Source organism: Geotrypetes seraphini, chromosome 3 (assembly GCF_902459505.1).
Source record: "Geotrypetes seraphini chromosome 3, aGeoSer1.1, whole genome shotgun sequence".
In the NCBI taxonomy this organism is placed as follows: Eukaryota; Metazoa; Chordata; class Amphibia; order Gymnophiona; family Dermophiidae; genus Geotrypetes; species Geotrypetes seraphini.
Genome location: NC_047086.1, coordinates 99921401 through 99943997, shown reverse-complemented (window position 1 = coordinate 99943997; position 22597 = coordinate 99921401). Strand labels below are relative to the sequence as shown.

General features: G+C 39.9%; 1 protein-coding gene across 5 annotated transcripts in view; it reads right to left on the bottom strand.

The window, feature by feature from the left end:
• Positions 1-3534: 3534 nt before the first annotated feature.
• The window catches only part of VSNL1 (visinin like 1), a 292198-nt gene continuing 273135 nt past the window's right edge, over positions 3535-22597 (bottom strand). For all 5 annotated transcript variants that reach the window (XM_033939130.1, XM_033939129.1, XM_033939127.1 and 2 more), the window contains exons 3-4: positions 10398-10613; positions 3535-4183 (exon numbers count right to left, since the gene is read on the bottom strand). In XM_033939130.1, the coding sequence (XP_033795021.1) occupies positions 3986-4183; positions 10398-10613 (414 nt within the window). In that variant the 3' untranslated portion in view covers positions 3535-3985. The remainder of the gene's footprint in view (positions 4184-10397; positions 10614-22597) is intronic.

The window sequence follows — 22597 nt, the reverse complement described above, 5'->3', positions numbered from 1 at the left end:
TAACTAGGACATTCCCTCAAGGATTTGTTTTATTCTTGTTTAATTTTATAGTTTATCTTGGATCAGTTTTTCCTTTTCTTGTTTACGATTTCCACTGATAGGGTGAAGAAATGGAAAAAAAAATGCAGGAATAAATCCTCTCTTTTCTACACCTGTTTAATATTGCTATATGCTATACAGAAAGTGTTTAGATTGTGAGCCTGCTGGGACAGAGTACCTGATTACTAGTCAATGTATTGTAAACTGCTTTGATATCTGTGAAGGAAAGGCAGTATATCAAATAAAAATAACCAATAAACATATTTAAAAATAATAAAAAATATTGACCTTTCATGCAGAAGAGGCATTTGAGATGAAGGAAATGTATGCATATTGCAGCCGTGTGTTTAATTGGAATAGAGCAGTAACCTAGTGGTCATGGCAGAGGACAGAGACCAAGAAAAGCTAGGGTTCACATCCCACTTTTCAGCTGATGCGGCCCCCCTCCCCCCCGGTAAAATCACTTCACCCTTCATGATCTCAGGTACAAGCCTGGGGCTAGATTTACTGAAGTGTGCTATTATATTGGTATGCATTTGTGAACATGTATCATTGCATAAATTTGCACACAAGTGACTTTTAGTAAAATTAAGACCTTAGCTTGCAAACCTTCTGTGAACAGGAAAATAACCACAGTACTTGAATGAACATGTCTTCACAGACACTCCTTCCCTCCTTTTGTAATTCTTTTTCCCTCACTTATCCTTAATCTGGATTGTAATCTTCCCCACTCACTTTCCTATCTGTGTTTATATTGCATGACTATTAGTTTTGTGTATATATATACAGTGGTGCCTCACACAACGAACTTAATTGGTTCCAGGAGCAAGTTTGTTATGCGAAAAGTTTGTTATGTGAAACGCGTTTTCCCATAACAATACATGTTAAAAAAAATAATTCATTCTGTAGCATAAAATATGCTAAGATGACATAAAAAAAGATAAATTTTTTGTTATTATTTTTATTTAGATACATCTAAAAACATAATTGTTTTTTAAAACAACACATCACCTTTCACCTGCCTGTCCTTAATCCAAATTGCTAATAGCCTCTCCATTTCCTCGTGGATTGAAGACCTATGTTTTTCATGAAATAGTTTTGATACTCCTTTGGCTACTTTGGCTGATTTTATTGCATCCTTATTTGTCAAAATGGTGAAAATGGTGGTTTTGCTGAGGCCAAACTCTTTGACGAGGTCACACTGTTTTACCCCACATTCACTCCTTCTAATTATTTCCTGTTTAATTTCAACAGAAATCACCTTCCTGCTTTTTTTAGAAGCCATGATATACTGTATAAACAATAATTTTACAGTGAGAGAGGGCAGAGTCTCAGCGGCAAAAACTGGGACTTAACTGTTCATTTTTTTTTTTTTCTAGCATCGGGGAAGCGGCGAGAGTAGCTCCGCCCCCCCAACGCATCAGCAGTAGGCGCCGGGCCCCTGCGAGCCGACGGTCCGCCACTGCACAGGGAGCCAGGCGGAGAGAGGGCAGTTAAGCGCAGTGCCTGCGCGGAAGGATGCAGCTCGGGCGACTTCGTTGTGTGAAACGAAGTTCGTTGTAGGAAGCAAGACATGAAGTTCGTTGTGCGAGGCGTTCGTTATGTGAGGCACCACTGTATATATTTGTGCTATATCAAATAAATTGAACTTGAAATAGTATGTGCTAAACCTCCTCAAAAAACTGTTCATCTGAAGCAAGACTTCAGGGAACAATTTAATATCTACAGCAGCAGGATGAATATACACAGAGTAACTGAAACCTGCAAATCATTTGCAATTCAACTAGTATCCACATTCCAATATCTCTCTCATCCCTGCCCCTCTTCCCCTTTGCTCCTTAGCTATATTTCCTCCAGCTATATTTCCCACCCTTTTCTTACTCAACTGCCTCTTCATTTGTCCCTGGACTCCTTCTTCCCCATATTTCAGCTCTAATCCCTTATACCTTCTCCCTCTTCCCTAGAACTTACTTTTTTCTTATTCCTCTAGGTCCCAGCACTTCTTTATAGTGGTGGGATGAAAGGATGAAGATTTGCCTAAGGTGCCAATATCCTTGCACTGGCCTTACTAGTTAGGCCATTACTTAAACAAAAAATGATTAAACTGTATCATTGCATAATGGAGAGTTGTAATCTGATTGTGGGATCTAATTGGCTTTGGGTGGATTATTTCGTTCTTAAAATTAGGGCGTATTAGTTTTCTGAAGAAGCAAAGATAAACACCAAAGAAGGTGATAACCCTACTATCTATCCTTGAGGGTAAAGACTTGGCTAGCATTTTTAGATTGAATGATGATCAGGCAAAGTACCTACATGGTTTTATGGTCTTTCCTCTTTTGTTCATCAAAAAGGGATTTTTTTTCTTGATAGTAACCTTTTCTGTTCTGAATTTTTTTTACATAAAAGAATGGGACAAGATCATAGGTGGAAATAGTATTAGGTTAAAAATTATTTGCAGATGTCTTAACTTGTTGTATATAATATAAGTGGAAGTAAAGTTTTTTTCTACATTATACAGCAAAGATTATTACATTTCCTGATGCACAATTTATCAAATAGGCAAAAATAGCATTTTACATATATGTCCAGTAGTTTCATTGACTGTTGCCATGTGAAAAATAGTACAATACTGCAATATACAGAACTTCTAAATGACCCTCTCTAAAAGGGTGAGAATATTTTAAGTAAAAAATATTTATTTGTCTCCTCTGGCCAGTCCAAAATTTAATATAGTTCAAATGCATTTTAGTGAAGAGTTCTACCATGGCCCTCTTCAACTAACAAAGTGTCTGCATTCTTTCTTCCAAACACTGGGAGGTTTGCAATAGCTTATCATAGTTTTAGGGTGAACAATTGTCTAAGAAAGGTGGATATTAGATATAGAATTAATGTTATTCAAGATATGACAAGAATTAAGTAGGGGAAGAGCATTCAATTATAATATTGTGGGACAATATATTGCTGCCTTTTTGGAAGCCTTTAAAAATTCAGCCATAAATTATCATTGTACTTCCAAAACAAAAACCCAGTACTACGTGTCATCTCCATTAGGACTACATTTTAAATGTTTGTGTGTGTGAGATATATATGTAAGCTGGATGATACTGATATATGGAAATTATTCAGATATATCAGCTTTATATATACCTCTATAGGGGTGTATATATAGCCACACACATACACTAAATATGAAACTATTGTCTGTTCTTGTACTTCACGCTGTATGGTCTTTGGCTGGAAGTTGTCAACTATAAGTCTTTGTATTAAATTATTAAGGGAACAACTAAGCAAGTTTTGCTTATGTTTGATCATACTGCATTCCTCTATCACAGCTCTTCCAGACCGATAGGATGAAAATGAGGTAAGAATTAAAGCAAACCTAAAAGGCATGCAAATGAAGTACATTTATATTCACTGACAGTACAAGCATATGTGCGAGGAGCAGACTTCAAGAAGTGAGGCAATTTCCCTCGGTCTGTCCAGAACTACTTTACAGAAGAATGGTGAAATGCTTTATTATAAACAATTACATTACCATGGGTATTCGTGTCACTAACACTAATAGTATAGGAGACGCACAGCTAGCATCAGTAAAACATGAGCAATAGATAGCGTCATAAATCAGTGCAGCACATTACTGATGCACAGGCTTCAGAGAAACGGGATCCTTATGAAATAACATTGCGTACTTCACATTGTGGCATTTAGATATATATCTCTATATATAGATAGATATAGATATATAGATAGATATATATATCTCGTATATGTATTTTAAAATTCTTTAGCAAATGACATTCTCATGCACACAAGTGTTTCAAACACAAGAAGCAAGTCCGTTTATAGGTAGTCCAAGCACATTTTTTGTTGTTGTTGTTGTGGAAATAGCTGCAAACTGAATGGAACATTTAAATTTCTGTGCAGTCCATATTGCATTTACAGTAGCTCATTTCTGAATGTCACATTGCAGAAGTAATACAATGGAAGGATCACTCTTTGCAGCTTCTTTGAATTCATCCAGTGTAATCTGGTCATCTTTGTTCTTATCCATTTTACTGAAAATCTTGTCTACTCGTTGCTCTGGCGTAAGGCCATCTTCATTCATTTTCATCATTATCACAGTGCCCACCATTTTATAAATAGCCTTGAAAGAGGAAAAGAAATGAAAAATACAATGATAAATTTGTTAGATGACTGTATATTTTGCTAGTATTAAGCACTGTATGAACGCTGGTGCTACTTGCCAAGATCACCTGATGGAACAGCCTGTTCTAGAAAACACTAAGCTTGTAATCACAGTGGCTAGATAGGATTTTCTTAAAACAACAATATTTAGCACACAACAGCAAGGCCATTCAATAGCACATGAAAGAAATAACTCATCACAAATAGTCTTGGGATTGTGATTCTCACTCTGACCTTCTGAGAATTACATTGTTCTAGTTTATTCCCTACCAAATTTAATTTATAAACTTCTTGATTGCCTTTTGAATGACAGCTCAAGGTTCCATATAAACAATACATAAATAAATAAGTTGCATAATTTAAAATATATGGAGGGACATTTTCAATAGGATGTTCATCCGAGTTTGGAAGTTTAGCGGAAGACACAAAAATCCAGTAGCAAATATAACCATTTTTGAAATAGAAAAACATCTTATCTTTGTGTTTCATTAATGGTAATTTCTCAAATGTGCTTGTCCTCAGTGCATCTCTCTTTTTGAATCATTTTTGAAATAAACATCCAAAACAAAATTGCACAAAACAAGCCATTGGGATGTAGGAGGTGTCAGAATTTTGAGTAGACTGGCCACACAGATATCTCAGCAGAGCACCTAAGGGGGCACTTCAGTGAACGTCACATAAAAGGTCTCGCCATAAACCTACCCAAAACCTATTGGACCCAACTGTACACCACACCTATAGACCTTATAACATAACATATAACATAACTTTATTCTTCTATACCGCCATAATCAGATGATTTCTAGGCGGTTCACACTGAAGAGAGCTGAACAATCATCGAATTACAAAATGCAAATATTACTCAAGAAAAAGACAGAATAAAATTATTAAATTTAGTGTGACTTCTGTTTAGGAGTTAAATCTGTCAAACAATACAGTTTTAATTTCTTTCCGAAAGGCGCCATAGGTCAGCCTGAATCCATTGATGTAGTTACCTAACCACGACTGCTGTTTACTTGCTTAAAACATGAAAGACCTATCCAAAAAGGACTTGTATTTACAACAAGTGATCCTTGGGTATGCAAATAAATTACAATTTCTGGTTGTCCTTGTAGGGCTATATAGCACGAAATGAGGTAGAAGATAGGTAGGAGCTAGTCCCCAAACCAACTTGAAACAAATGTAAGAAAACTTAAACATTATTCGTGCCTCCATTGGCAACCAGTGCAACAGTCTATAGTAGGTGTCAGCTATATATAGGTACAGTAGGATCTGGGTGGGTTTTGGAAGGCCAGTCAAGTTTTCAGGATACCCACAGTGAATATTCATGAAGAGATTTATAAGCAATGAAGGCAGTGCATGCACATCTCTCTCATAAATATTCATTGTGTATATTTTTCTTGGTGTTCTGTGGAGGTTTGTGAAAGATTATCCAAAAATTGTAAACCTCCTGTTAGGACTGATGCATGGGTATCCACCACAAATCAGAAACTGAAACCAGGTGACAAGGGAAAACAAATGGGGATGCAGACACTCTCTCTAGATGTCCCCAGTGAAGTGACATTGCTACAGAATCTGGTATGTCTGAATATTTTGGTGCCCAATGGACTCCTGAGTGTGAAAGAGCATTTAGGGGCATCATAGACTGTGCAATGCTCCTGTATTTGCATTCACTGACTCAGGCAAGCCTATGAACTGCATACAGATGCTTGTCTGGAAGGATTGAAAGCATCGTTGTATCAGCCACTTTCTGATGGACTCAAGCCAGTGGCTTATGCAAGGCTGTTTCAAGGCGTACTCCTCCTATAAATAAAAGAAATTTTATCAGATAATAGTTGTTTATATATAGATCTGAGTTATTTAAATCCAATGTGTCATTTCAGATTCTTACCCATTAAAGTAAGCTGCATTTCAAGCTTCTGAAATGACACATTGGATTTCAATAACTCAGATCTATATATAAATGACTATTACCTGATAAAATTTCATCTATTTATAGGGGGAGTACACCTTGAAACAGCCTTTTATGGCCAAACATGTTCGTGTCGGCAACAATATTCCCTCCCTGACGCGAATACAGATAAGTTAATAAGATCTTTTGCTACATTGTTTAAGCTATATAGCTACAAAGAATCATACTACTATTCAGCACTTAAAGCACTCTAATTATTTATAAAAAATATATGAACTAGTGAAGAAACAAGGTGAATTTTCACTCGAATGACAGACAATGTCACCTCTGAAGTCCTTAAGAAGTTAAAAAAATTTTCTCTTGACAATTAGAGATTACGTCTTAATCTTGTTGAATAAGCAATACTGTGAGATTTCTTATTTATACATTGATTCATTACCTTTTATTCTTACTATTTTCCTAGATATAAAATTGGAAAACTGCCTGAATCTTTTACAACTAAAAACATAGAACATCATACTGTATATGTAACTGAGAAATTTTTGCAATTTGCTCTTTCAGCCACAAGAGGCTGCTGTAGTACAGAGTTTTATGAAGGGGAAAAAGTACTGAAAGCTGTACAAGGTAGAATGGCTCTGTAATGAGAATCTGATGGGAAAAAGTAAAGGGAGAGCCGCTGTCAGTGATGGGTACATTTTCTTTTTGAATGTTCCTCTCTTTCTCCATTGATATGGACTAAATTGTTTTTCTGCTTTGTCTTGCTATGTCTGTAAGAAATTGAAATTATTATTTAAAAAAAAAAATTTAAAAAAAGATACCTAAATACATCCATCATACATATCTGTAGTTTTTACAGTGCACCTAGGGCTCCTTTTACTAAGCTGCGATAGCGTTTTTAGCGCAAACATGATTTTAGTGCAAGCTAAACCCACACTATGCGGCTAGAACTAATGCCAGCTCAAGGCTGGCGTTAAGGTCTAGCGCGCGTGGCAATTCAGCACGCGCTAAAACCGCTTTCGCAGCTTAATAAAAGGAGCCCCTAGTTTTATCTTTCGTATCATTCTCCAACAAGTCAAACCTACTGGGGTTTATCTTATAATAACCATGCCTTAGTGAATGTATAGCAATGTAAAAAAAAAAAGTAAATAGGCAATAACAAAATTCCAAGAGCAAACAAAACAAAACTGCAGATCTGTACAAGACGCAGGCAAAATTTATTGTGACAAAATAATTATATGCAAACCCTTTTACCAATCAAGGGACCCGACACGGTCCGTGTTTCGTACAAACCTTCGTCAGGGGTCCATGGTAAAAAGAGGGGTATAATAAAAAAAGTCACAAAAACTTGTAGAGTAGCAGCAAAGTATCAAGCGACATCAAAAATCTCCACTGCAATAAGCCGTGATTTTTGACATCGCTTGATACTTTGCTGCTACTCTACAAGTTTTTGTGACTTTTTAAATTATACCCCTCTTTTTACCATGGACCCCTGACGAAGGTTTGTCCGAAACACGGACCGTGTCGGGTCCCTTGATTGTTAAAAGGGTTTGCATATAATTATTTTGTCACAATAAATTTTGCCTGGGTCTTGTACAGATCTGCAGTTTTGTTTTGTTTGCTCTTGGTTGTTTTTTTACTGCAGTTGAGGTTAATAACAAAATTCCAACAGTCTTCAAAGTGAGAAAGGAGCAGGCATTTATGATGCTGAAACATACTAGGTAGTATTATTTATTTCATTTTCTATCCTGTTGTCCCCAAAGAGCTCAGACCTACCTACTGGAACAACAGACTAACTCAATGCACCTCAACCAGCCACAGGAGAACCCACACAATATTCACACACCCGCCAACCAAAAATGTCAAACGAAGAAAAAATGTATGACAACCTACTGGCCACCATAGCAGCGAAACTGGACTCACCAATCTGCTGACTTTGACCACAGACTACAAAACCTTCAAAAAAGAAACAAAAACCCTACTCTTCAAAAAATACATAAAACCAATATAACACAACCAAACATACTCTGAACGCCTCCTGTGATATCAACTACTCCTTAGCAAACCAGAAAATGTTCAAACTATTCCCTAAGTACTTCTTAATAACTTAACAATTCTTATGTAATTCACCTTGAACCGCAAGGTAAAGGCAGAATAGAAATCAGTAATGTAATGTAATATTACAGGTTAAACATACATATTATATAGTTAACAGGTTACAATTTGACGCCTTAAAAGTACAAGTTTACAATACAAGGCTGTGTCCTAACTTGACACAAACTAGGAGTCTAGTATCAACAAATATATATATATATTTTTTTAATTTATTCAATTTTTCTATACCGTTCTCCCAGGGGAGTTCAGAACGGTTTACATTAATTTATTCAGGTTACAATTTGCCATAGTTATCCTTAACAGTGCATAATTTTTCAATACAGGTTCTTATCCTAATGTGACACATTGGGATCTAGTGCCAATGTACATTTCTCTGTAATCAATTGGTCATGGGGAGTAATGGCTGTTACTCCTCCTCCATTTTTGTGTGTACAGAAGCCTGATAAACTTGGTGGCCTAGTGTAACTCTGTCATTATCTTTAGCCAGGTTTTAGTAATCAGGAATATGTCCCATTTTTTATCTGAAGTCCAGACAATAATCACTCACACCTTTTATGATAAATGCTGCTTTTCAAATAAAGGATGTATAGGAATCATATTTTTCTGAGCCAATTTTCTAGGAATTTAGAAACTCAAGAGGACAAAATTTCTAATTTTCTACAGCTAAAAGGATGAGTGATCAACGATGAGTTTTCCTAATTTTTCTTATTACATGTACACCCAGCAAAGGAGCAGTACAACAGGTTTTAGCGTGTGCGTGCTAGACGCTAACACCTCCATTATTGAGCTGGCGTTAATTTTTCCACGTAGCGCGGGAAGAATGACGTGCTAATCTGCAGCGCGCGCTAAAAACGCTTACTGCAGCTTAGTAAAAGGAGCCCTTAGTCAAGATTTGTTTTCCATAATGTTTTCTTCACACACTTCCCTTTGCACTTACAATTACTACTAGTTCAAAAAAAGGACCCTGAGCAATAGGTAAAACTATATTTTTATCACATATTAAAATACATTTTTACTGTAATCTATGGACAGAAATCAATACTTTCATTCCAAAGCATGAGACACAGACAAGGGTCATATGGATCTTTTCAAGCTAGTCTTGGATGACCTCCCCTCCCACAGCCAGTAAGACTTTTGGTACCATAACTAAAGCGTGCCAAACAAAAAAGCGCTGACAATCATGCACCGACAATCCCGTGCAAGACTTATGCGCACAGCCTTAAAACAGTTTCTGTTAGCACTCTGAGGGTGTGTGTGTAGGGGAACCCCCCGAAAACTTACAAATGTTCACGCTTCCGTTGGGGGTGGGGTGGGGGTGGGGGAGGGAACCCCCCCGGGAGGGAACCCCCCCCCCCTTACAGTGAAAACTGCCATTTTCCTTTGTTACAAAATGGACTTAGGTTTTTGAAACTCTATAGCCAGATAATACTGTCCATTGATAAAACCACTGATCTACGCAGTGGTTTTATCAATGGACAAATCAATACTCATCCCGTCACAATTAGTGTTGTTTTCAAATGATGGATGCCCTGGGCTAATTTTGATCCAGATATTCAACGCTGGTCCAAGCCTGGATACTGGTACTAAAAATACAGGTCTCAGGTGGCCTCTGGAAGTTATCCAGGTACTGCCAATATTCAGAATCAGGATAGCTTTCCAAGCAAGTCAGGACAGCCTTTTGTTCGAACTGATGCTGAATACTGGCAATGCCCAGATAACTTCTAGCTCCACCATAGCTCCATCACCTGGATTGCCACGCCATTATCTTATTCTCTGTTGAGTGTTGCTTACTATCGGTGCTGGACCCCATCAGTGGAAGTTAACTGGGTAGAAGTTGCTCCTACCTGATTACCTCCCACTAAATATAGACCCTGGAGATTTTTTTCCTAGGTATTTTAGAAAACCACAGGAAACCAATAAATGATACAGATATTGCTTAAATATAATGCACACACCTCTTTCTGGACAGGCCATATGGTCTTTATCTGCCTTTATTTTTCTCTGTGTCTATATTTAAAAGCATTGCCAGCATCATTTATGTTATATGCCAATATTTTTGTAAGGTAAGCACACTAAAAACAACTGATGACTAACTCCATCATGAACAATATGTGAACAGATTTCTATAAATACAGAGCATCAGCTTTACCTCTATGATTTCAAGCATCTCAATTCGTGTAATTTTGCCATCGCCATCCAAATCGTACATGTTGAAGGCCCAGTTGAGTTTCTGTTCAAAGCTACCCCTTGATGTGATGGACAGGGCACAAATAAACTCTCTGAAGTCAATGGTGCCATCCCCATTCTTATCAAAGGTTCTGAATGCATGCTGTGCAAACTTTGAAGCATCTCCATATGGGAAAAACTGCAGAGAGAGAAAAAAAATAAGTTATTTTATTTAATGTACTAATGCAGAACACTGTACCAGCAGATACAGAATTACCAAACTCATATTTTAGAGGTGACATACTGCGTAATTGCTTCCTTACTTCCAAACAGTGGCAATCCACAGGCTTCATAATGAGAAAATTTGGAGGGACATTTTTGATATAAAGGTAAGTCTAAATTGGGATGTTTTATCAAAACATCTCAAATAAAAGTCTAGCTCACAGCTATAATCAAACTAGAAAAATGTCTAAATTTTTGGTTCAATTATGATGGCTTTGAGCTAGATGTTTTTCATGCTCATCACATCCATCTATCTGTAAGTACCATTTTTGGAAAACAAAAGTCTCAGGGAAAAGCAAGCCATAATGACATCTGGCTGGCAGCATACTTAGTTAATTGGCCACAGGGGCATCACAGCAGTGCAAAGGGGCAGCCTAGTGGTCAGTGCAGTGGTCTTTACATGAAGGGATGCAAATCCTACTTAAACCACTTCATATTGTGAGCTCTTCAGGAACAGAGAAATTCTACTGTACTTAAGGGTCCACCAATACAACAGCACTTAGGCTTTGCATATCACTTTTATATTTAGGTACAGGAAGTATTTTTATGTTCTAGTAGGGTTGGCATTCAGGAGGGGCCATGGACCAGGATGCCCTTTCTTTCTTCTCACCCCAGTCCAAAGCTGCCCTCACCTTTTCAAATTTCTTCTTTTGATTTGGAAGGGGGGTTTCCAGTGTAGCAGTGAACCTCCGGCACTACCTGCGACCTCTTCGCACTGTTCTTCTGCCGCTCCCACTTGGGCACCCCTCCCCCACTGCTTGGGCACCCCACCACCACCACCCCATTCCTCTTTAAGTGTTCGTTGGCGTGAGCAGCATCTTCCACCTGCTGCTCGAGCCAGCCTCTTCTAATGTCACAAGGGAGCCAAGGCTGGTGTGAGCAGCAAGTGGAAGATGCTGCTCATGCTAGCATACAGAGAGGAGGAGAGGCGCTGGCGCCCCTACGAAGATGGATCCCAGGACAGTCCGCCCTCCCCTTACTACACCACTGCATCTGCCCAAGCAGAAGCTGGAAGTTGTGTTACAGGGGGCAGATTACAGCACAGGAACAAAGCAAGGAGTCCAGGGGAAGCACCGGAGGTTTGCTGTTGCTCCGGCAACCCTCCTGCCAAATCCCAAAATATATTTGAAGAAGTGAGGGGGGGGGAGCTTTGGACTGGGTGAGCAGAAGGAAAGGGTATCTTGGTCCATGCCTCCTCCCCCAACACCAACTGCCAGCAAAGTCAAAAAGGTATCTGAAAAGCATAAGATCATTTATTTCCTGTTATTGTGCGTTTGTGGGGGAGGGGGAGAGAAAGAGATGTGGCGATGCAGAATATAGGGATGTGAAGAGGCAGACCAATGCATAATATGGGGGGATGGGCAATGCAGTATATGGAGGAGAGAAGGCAATATTAGATGGGTGGGGAAGAGAGATGGAGTAATGAGGGATGATGGGGCTTTTTGAGATAGTAATAGTGGTGGTGGGGAGGAGAGACTGAGTCATCCTAAATGATTAGGTGGCAGGACAGAGTATGTCGGAGTAAAGAGATGAGTGATACTGAATGATGGAGGAAGAGACAGGTGTGCTGCTGGATGTTGAGAGGTTGGAGAGAGGAGCAATGCTGGATGTTGTGGGAAGAAAGAGAAAGGGAAGAGAGTAAATGCACATAAATCCCAGGGAATAGGGGAGGTGTCACCCATGGATGGAGGGAAAGGGAAGAGCTAGAAACTAGATAGATTAGAAAAGGAAGCATAAAAACAGAAGACAGTTGGATGTGAAAGATAGATATTGGGCAGGGAATGAAGGCAAAAGGAAGAGAGAAAAGAAATAGTGAATGGATAGGAGGCTCTGAAAACAGAGTTCAGAGCACAGAGAGAGGAAAGCAGAACCAGAGACAGAGAATCAAAGGGCTCCTTTTATCAAGCAATGGTAGAGGGTTTTAGTGCAGGCTGGCGAGGTAAATGCTCCGACGCTCATAGGAATTGAATGTGACATGTCAGAGCATTTACCTCTCTGGCATTTTCTAAAATGAACCCAAAATGATCAGAAAAGTAAAAGAAAACAAAGGTAATAAAAAATGATTTTCAGTTTAGTAACTGAAATGTCGGCTCAGAGAATTTACTTCAGCTTTCTATATTTTGCACTGTACAAGAGGAAATGAGAGAGGGAACACTATGTGATTCATTGTGTGCTTAAAAATTTTAATTGTGATTAATTGCGCAATTAAAATGTTTTAAATTGATGTGTGACCCTATTTATTTGTATTGAAATTAGAGTTAAAGTAGGATTTGAACACGATTCCTGTTGTTCACTGTCCACTGCACTAACCACTAGGCTACTCCATCCGCTTGTTTGCTGCTTTCTTAGGAATGGCCATATCTGAATCCATCCTAGAGCCTGATATCTACTGTCATAACTTGGGGGGAGGGTCATGCCTTAATCTCTCCAGTGGTCAGCTGGTCAGTTAGGCACCTTTTTGCAACTTAGACATGATTAGAACAGGTCTACATTAGATAAAAATGTACTTTTTTGTGACTTGGACATTTATATCTGTTCCATTATTATTGAAAAATGCCCAGATTTTAAACCCGCTCAAGTCCTTCCCAAAATACAGCTCCAACACACCCTGTTGTGATTTAACTATGGAGTAAAACATCCCAATTTTAAGTTTTGAAAATCACAACAAAGACTCCATCTGCCACTCTGTGCCGCTTTTGAGATGTTTTTCTCTTTTGAAAATGAGCACCATGACAGTTTGAAACAAGAGCTCTGATACTCAAGCTGATAATTCACCAACTTTCCTTGAAGGTGGTTTCCTGGTTTTACTGAGAACATTTACATATCCACATGGAAGGCAAATCTATAAAGGAGTGCCTATATTTAGTGGTCAAGAAAGTGATTAACTGAAGCCTATTCTATAAAGGAAAGTAGGAGCTTACTTTAACAAATTCTAGTATAGCAGCGCAAATACCAATCACAGAGCTAATGTAAATCTTGGCACCCAGACTGTTAAAAAAAACCCACGTGTATAGTATTCTATAATTTCTGGGCAGAACTGTACACTCCACTCAATCTCTGGCCAGACTCTGCTCATGTACTCACCTATCTACAAAGTATGCACCATCACAATTAGACACCATATAGCTGGAATTATAGCATGTGCATATGTACATAAATGCTGCTAGTCAGGTATGTCCATTCCTGGTGTCTAAATGTTGATGCCTGCTTTACAGAACAACCTCATTAAAGGGCAATTTTATAAACCATTTTCATACCGATTTATATGCATAACGGGCTCTTATGTTTAAATGACTTTTACATAGTGACCTCCAAACAGCAGCAAACAAGTAGCGATGAGAAAAAAAACACAAATATAATAGCATAAACACAATACAAATCCCATGAGGAACAAGACCCAAAGTACACTCTAATTTTTTTGTAAATAACAAATTACCCTAAATCCCCACTTAATAGGCATCCTTCAGATTTCCCATTTCTATTCCCCAACCATATTGTCTTTTCCTTTAGTGTCTTCCTGTCCTATTATAAAATATATTTCTTCCTCCTTTCCTCTCGGATCATATAAATTGTGATGTGTTTGTGAGGGTTTTTTTAAAATAACTTGTTAATTCCCTTTTTATGCTTTATACATTGCTTAGAATTTGGATAGACCATTTATCAAATTTTAATAAAAACTTGAAACTTGAAAACTTCCCCTAGGACAGGTTAACTAAAGATAAACTAAAAAAAGCATTCCATCCATTCAAAACTGCATGAATTTCTCAACAATTCAAAATTCTACTTCATGCCATAGATGTCAAAGTACTCCAAAAGGGTTCCCAAGTCGCTTAGAATTGTAATCCAGTACAAGATGCCTCTCCATGGTGAGAAAAGATATCATTAATGAATGCCATTGAGGTTCAGTAGGGGCATCCTTGAACAGCTTCGAAACCAAAATAGCTTTTAGAGAGCTATGAATGAAGTCCATCTCCAAAAAGCTTCAATTCCTTTTTTCAAGGGGGTTACCTGCATGTCACCCAAAACAAATCCTGAAATAGCACACAATGATAGAGACCAAATACTTGATTCAAAAGTCATCAGGTGTTTCCAGAAAAGTTGAATCAAAGGACAACTCCATATCATATATTAAAAGAAGGCATTCAGAGTCACGCTTGGGGCACACATTGGTGAAATATAGAGTCTCATATTGATTTTATATTGTAGTTCCTAAAAGCGGTCATGATCAGTGAATGATCGTACTCCAATAATGCCAGCAAGCAGCTAGCCCTCCCACACTAAAACACCCAGGTCAGATTTACTCAAGTTTATTAAAATCCGGTGATGGCACATGATCCTTTGGGTGACAATGATGAAATGTAAGAGAGACCTTACACGGAGATTCCAAGGTCAGAGCAGTATCCAAAGTTTCATAGATACCAGCAGTAAGACAATGCTGATTCCAAAGAAGAAACATAATGTTTAAGTTGTAAATAAGCAAGATACTTTTTCCATGACAATCTGAATTCACTCTGAAGACCTATAAATGATTTCATAGAGCCATCATCAGACAATACTTTGTGCAGAAAATGAAGACCCCCAGGTTCCCAGAGAACAAACGAGGGAGAATCTACTCCAGGTAAAAAGGTTCCGTTATATCATAAAAGAAACAAATGTGCTGTTTCAGGGTCAATACAAGGAAATTTACACAGAGACCTATAGATGACAAACCTGTGATATGGTGGAAAGGCAGGATAGGGATGCAAGTAGTCCTTCTTAATAAAGCCAACTCCAGAGACATGGTGGTGAAATAGTCCAGATTTCAGAACCAGTCATTTATGTATCACATGCTACAGCAAATTGTAAGAAAACAAATAGTAAGAAAGTCTATACTCCCATCTTAAATAAACTGGCATGCCCCAAAAGAGAGAGAGAGGTATGCTTGCCAGATCTGTAGCTCGTACTTGGTATCAGAAAGTAAAAGGTCCCACATTCAGAGAATACATGTGAAAAAGTGGGGCCTACCAGATTGTACCAAATATTCCTCAAACTGTTGAGATGAGAATGCCACATTGGTTGTAAACATATCAGTGTAATAATCTGTAGACAACCTAAAGATCTCCTCAACCCAAGCGGTACAATCTAGATGCCTCAAAGACAAGATATATTGCCTACTCTAATTAAGCGAGCCAACAGCTTTGCAGGTTTATTGTTGGAGTGATAATGGTACTTAGAACCCATCATAATTTTCTGGGTTCTAGCACATAGCAAGGAGTTAAGTGCTGCTTGGGTGGAAAGATAGGACTCCTTAGTGCACAAATTAGGATCCTAAGAGTAAATCACTTTAGCCTTATGAAGGGCTCTGTCCAGAATAATAATACTTTGGGACATCTGTTCTTACCACTAGTATACACAATGTCTTCATGTAACACAAAATTTTCCACTTCCCAAAATAAAACTGAATCATCTTGATGCTATTATGAGAACAATACTCTTCCCACTTAACTTGTAATATGCTTGAAATTTAGTATATTATTTGTATGGTTAAACAAATGGGGGGCATGATCAGACCCTATACCTGCCTCCAAAGCTGAAACAAAATAAGGGGTTGCAATTAAAATATAGTCAACATGTGAGATCGAGCCATGAAAACGAGACAGATTGTGTAACTGAGTTCCTGGATGAAGTAATCTCCAAGTGTTAACCAAGTCTAAGGCCTGACAAAAACAGTACCCACTCTCTATCCCCCTGAGTACATAGTACAGCTGATTTATCCAAATAGGGAATCAATAAACTAAGCTGAAGTACTCAACAATCAGAAGAGACTGCCCCATATAGGGGGTGCAAAGGCATATCAATTGCTGAAAAAATTGTCATGGGTATTAGGCCTATAGACAACCAACACTTGAAGCTCTCACCCTTGTACTTTAAGTTTAAGGAGCAAATAATGACTTGCAGTACTACAAGCTAATACCAAGGCAGTGCACAATAAGGGCTTCCTGATCAATAGAAACATAGAAGGTGACAGCAGAAAAGGGCCATGGCCCAACAAGTCTGCCCATTCCAATGACCCACCCCCTAAATTCTTCCCTGAAGTGATCCCATATGCTTAACCCATTTTCTCCTGAAGTCCAGCGTGCTGCTGGCCTGGATTACTGCAGTGAAAGAATATTCCAATGATCAACCACCTTCTCGGTGAAGAAGTACTTCCTGGTGTCACCATGAAATCTCCAACCCCTGAGTTTCAACGGATGTCCTCTTGTCGCCATAGGTCCCTTAAGAAAAAAGATCCTCTTCCACCTCAATACGACCCGTGACATATTTGAACGTCTCAATCATATCCCCCCTCTCTCTACACTCCTCGAGTGAGTATAGCTGCAACTTACCCAGCCTTTCCTGATACGGGAGATCCCCGAGTCCATCCTGGTGGCCATTCGCTGAACCGACTCCTTTTTCTGCACATCTTTTTGATAATGTGGTCTCCAGAATTGTACACAATATTCCAGATGAGGTCTCACCAAGGATCTGTACAACGGCATTATAACTTCGGTCTTCCGACTGACGAAATTTCTTCGGATACAACCCATCATTTGTCTAGCCTTGGATGAAGCTTTCTCCACTTGGTTGGCAGACTTCATGTCTTCGCTAATGATTACTCCCAAGTCCCTTTCTGCAGTGGTTCTTGCTAAGGTCACACCATTTAGGGTGTAAATTCTGCATGGATTTCTGTTGCCAAGGTGCATGACCTTATGCTTTTTGGCACTCCTCCATGTCACGCTCCAGAGGAGGAGTAAAATACCTTCCCCACCCAATTGCACTAAAGTTTAAAGTGTTCAGAGTCCGTGAGCCTCATCTACTGTATGCAGGCTACATCTGCCTTAAGGCAGTTTAGGGTTGTTAAAATCTTGGGAGCGCTTTATAAGTGACATTATGCCAACCATATTCCAAGAGATGATTTTTGTGGCAGATGACATATCAAATTATGAAAGTGGAAACTAACTTGTGCTCAACTTCAGTCAACCAAGTTCAACAACAACAAGCAAAGTTATAATAAAAAAATACTGTATAAGGTATTAGCAATACTTGAAAAGGGGACCTCAAACACCCAGACACCTTGCTGTCGTTAGGAACTTTACTGGGGTCATGTGTTGTTAGGGGGAGTTGCGGCTCGACAGGGCAGGAGGGCTTGGGCTCCCTCCTGCCCTGATGTTGTCGGGGGGGGGGGAATCGAGGCTCGACGGGGCAGGAGGGCTTGGGCTCCCTCCGGCTTTGATGTTGTCGGGGGGGGGGGGGGGGTTGCGGCTCGAAGGGGCAGGAGGGCTTTGGCTCCCTCCTGCCCGGATAGTTGTCGGGGGGGGGTGGTGGATTGTGTAACCAGTGTTGTTTTTGACAGACACTGGTTACAGAATCCAGCTTTTAGGCGAAGGACTGGCTCCTCATTCACCTAAAAGCTCTTGTGTTGAGCATTTGGGACTTAGGCTTTTAGTTTGTTGATTATATGTTGTTAATGTAGACGTAGTGGTGGTCTGGGCGTTTAAACAGTTGAATGTAGAGGCAGGCCATTATTTAAAAAAAAAACAAAAACCCTCCTTTTGGACGTTTTTTTGATAATGGACTTTTCCCTGCTTCTGCTTTCAATGTTTAGGGCCTTAGGCCAAAAGGGGACTTAGACGTGGTTTACATTCAGGTACTTTATCATATTTCCCTATCTGTCCCAGTGGACTCAAAAAAATATAAGATATAAATTAATAAGATTTATAAGCTATAAATTAATCCTTTCTGGTGGCAGTAAATAAATATATAAAAATATTTTCACAGTGGGGTTTTGATGGACCAATGATAAAGATTCTAGCAACAGCAAGGTATCTTTGGGATTGATTGGGATTGTTGAGCTTAGATAACATACATCCAGCTCACCATCATCCTTTGTACAACAAATCCCAGGAGCCCAGCATATCATAATGGGTTCTTATATAGTTATGTTGTACCTAAAGTGCATAGTGCAAGCCAACTTGTTCTTATAAAGTACATTTGATCGGGGTGGAATTTAAAAATTAAAATATGCTCTCGAGCAAGCATAATGACTGTGACTTAGGGTTGTCCAGAAAAACCTGAAGTTGAAAAAACTGCAAATTGACATTTTTCCCATGAATTTGAGTGTGCTTGATTAGAAAATAATTTTTTTAATTTTTTTTTAAGCCCATCCTGGGGTCACTCAAACCATTGATTACATAGGGCTCAGTTTTTCTTAAAATTTGTAATTATTTTTGCTTAATGGAGCAAATTTCTTGGTATTATAGCTATAACTTTTATGTTTTCATACTGAGCAATGATACATTGATAAAGACATTTTATGCAAAAAATCTAGCAGTATTTTATTAAATGAACCTTCAATATGCACTTTATTGTGGAAAATAACATCAGAAATTTACCATACTTTGCTAATAGCTAAACACATACACTTTGGTGTAGTTATCTACCATTGGTATTACAAATACTCAAGCATTCAATGTCTTCTTGAGATAGTCAGGATAAAGCCTGTAATGCTGTTCAACTCCTTGCAACAAGGCCTCATGCTGTACTGACAGTAACAAGACCTCACTGTTAGTGTAGATGTGTAGGAACACTGAAAGCTAATTGCCAAGTTAATAGCTTAACATTATTTTAGTAAACAAGGCCCTATTTTATGGAGAAAATATTTGAGTGAAAAAAATAAGTATCACCTTCAGTTGAGGATTTGAATGTACATTAATTTAGACTGATATTAGCATAGGCTTCAGAATGGTGGGGGACCACAGGGGCAGTGGCCTCCCCAAAAATTTATCCCTGGCGGTCTAGAGATGCAGTGGGCAGGAGCGAGCTTTCCACACTCCTGCCCGCTGCTCGGCACTGAGTGGTTTTTTGACTGGCTCCCGTAAATTCTCATTGCCGCTGAGCGACAGAAGAGATTGCATTCCGCAGCTACTGCCACGTACTGGGTTAGTCGCGAGGTAGGAGGGCAGGGCAGGTAGGTGGCTAGGTACAGAGTCTGACAGGAGGGAGGGAAGGGGGCTGGCTGCAGAGTCTGACATGGGGGAGGGAAGGGGGATGGCTACAGAGTCTGAGAGAGGGGGGAGGGGGCTGGGTGCAGAGTCTGACGGGGAGGGGAGGGGGTCTGGGTGCAGAGTCAGTCAGGGGGGAGGAGCTGGGTGCAGAATCAGACAGGGGGGAGGGGGCTGGATGCAGAGTCTGACAGGGACAGGCTGGGTGCAGGGGGTAGGGAGTTGGGAACACAGGGAGAACAGATGCTCAGGGGGTTGGGAAGACTGCTACTGCACATACTGGGAGAGGATTGGGAAGGACAAATGCACATGCAGGCGGGCGGGGGGAGGGTTAGGAAAGGAGGAAAAGTGAGATGCTGCACAGGTGGAGTATCTTCTACAAAAATCTTGGGTATAATAATAGATAATAAACTGAATTATCGTCCTCAAATTAGCACGGTAATCAAATGTTATTTTATTAGATTAAGAATAATCCAATCACTTGTGAATATCTTGAACCCTTCATCACTTAACATTCTTATTAAGAACATAAGAACATAAGCAATGCCTCTGCTGGGTCAGACCTGAGGTCCATCATGCCCAGCAGTCCGCTCACGCGGCGGCCCAACAGGTCCAGGACCTGTGCAGTAATCCTCTATTTATACCCCTCTATCCCCTTTTCCAGCAGGAAATTGTCCAATCCTTTCTTAAACCCCTGTACTGTACTCTGCCCTATTACTCCCTCTGGAAGCGCATTCCAGGTGTCCACCACTCGTTGGGTAAAGAAGAACTTCCTAGCATTCGTTTTAAATCTGTCCCCTTTCAACTTTTCCAAGTGTCCTCTTGTTCTTTTATTTTTCGAAAGTTTGAAGAATCTGTCCTTCTCTACTCTCTCTATGCCCTTCATGATCTTATAAGTCTCTATCATATCCCCTCTAAGTCTCCTCTTCTCCAGGGAAAAGAGACCCAGTTTCTCCAATCTCTCAGCGTATGAGAGGTTTTCCATCCCTTTTATCAAGCGTGTCGCTCTCCTCTGAACCCTCTCGAGTAACGCCATATCCTTCCTAAGGTACGGAGACCAATATTGGACGCAGTATTCCAGATGCGGGCGCACCATCGCCCGATACAATGGCAGGATAACTTCTTTTGTCCTTGTTGTAATACCCTTCTTGATTATGCCTAGCATTCTATTTGCTTTCTTAGCGGCTGTTGCGCACTGTGCCGTCGGCTTCATTGTCATGTCCACCATTACCCCCAAGTCCCTTTCTTGGTTGCTCTCATTCAATAATATCCCTCCCATCGTATAGTTGTACCTCGGGTTATTCATTCTCTTATTTCAAAACTTGACTACTGTAATGCACTTTCTAAGGGTATTTGTCAAAAAGAGATCCGTTGGCTACAATTGATACAAAACACCGCCATAAAAATTATTGCAAATAAGAAAAAATTTGATCTGCTGCTCAAATCCGCTCACTGGTTACCAATTTCATACCGCATCACTAATAATAAAACCCTAAGCGCGCATGTGCACTTAGGGTTTCGTGATCCCTGTCGCCGTGTTTTCTGATCCGTGGCAGGATTCTATTTTAGAACCTGGCGGCAGGGAACACTGGTGACTCCCCTCCTCCCACCCTCACTCACTAACTGATGGAGGAAGTGCAGGCAAGCTCTCTCCCTGCCCGCGTCCTCACCGCCCCGATTGCTCTCTTTGGCCATATTTGGCGGCTTGAGGCGCTGTCGGCAGCTGCCGGGAGGAGGGCTTCAAGCCGCTGAAGACTCCCAAATGCACGGCAGAGAGTTGGCCGCTGCTCCCGTGAGGATCGCAGCTGGCTGTAACAAACTTTGCAGGCCGCACAGCACCTCAGTAGAACGGTTTGGTTTGATACAACGGCTAAAGTGGAAAGCGGCCGCGCGATACTTAAAGTCCTAGATTTCAAACGTACGGACTTTAATGCTATGGGAGAGTACCTGAAGAAAGAGCTGTTAGGATGGGAGGACATAAGAGAAGTGGAAAGACAGTGGTCTAAGCTGAAAGGAGCGATAAAAATGGCTACGGACCTTTATATGAAGAAAATCAATAAAAACAAGAGAAAAAGGAAGCTGATATGGTTCTCCAACCTAGTGGCTGAGAAAATAAAGACGAAAGAGTTGGCGTTCGTGAAATATAAAAAAAACCAAGAAGAGGAGAGCAGAAAGGACTACAAGGTGAAACTGAAAGAAACCAAGAGAGAGATACGTCTGGCGAAAGCACAGGCGGAAGAACAAATGGCTAAAAATGTACAAAAAGGGAGTCAAAAATTTTTTCAGATATATTAGTGAAAGGAGGAAGATAAAAAATGGACTTGCTAGGCTGAAAGATGCTGGGAACCAATATGTGGAAAGTGATGAGGAGAAAGCGAATGTGTTAAACAAATACTTCTGTTCTGTGTTCACAGAAAAAAATCCTGGAGAAGGACCGAGATTGTCTGGCAAAGTTACACGAGAAAATGGAGTAGATTCTGCGCCGTTCACGGAGGAGGGTGTTTATGAGCAACTTGAAAAACTGAAGGTGGACAAAGCGATGGGACCAGACTCATAGTCTCCTAGTAGATGAGACTATGAGACTATGAGACTTAGTATCCTGGGATCCATCCCAGGATACTAAGGGAGCTCAGAGAGGTTCTGGCGAGTCCTATTAAAGACTTGTTCAACAAATCTCTGGAGATGAGAGTGATTCCTGGGGATTGGAGGAGAGCGGATGTGGTTCCTATTCATAAAAGTGGTCACAAGGATGAAGCAGGAAACTACAGGCCGGTGAGCCTCACTTCAGTTGTTGGAAAAATAATGGAAGTGTTGCTGAAAGAAAGGATAGTGTACTTCCTTGAATCTAATGGGTTACAGGATCTGAGGCAACATGGCTTTA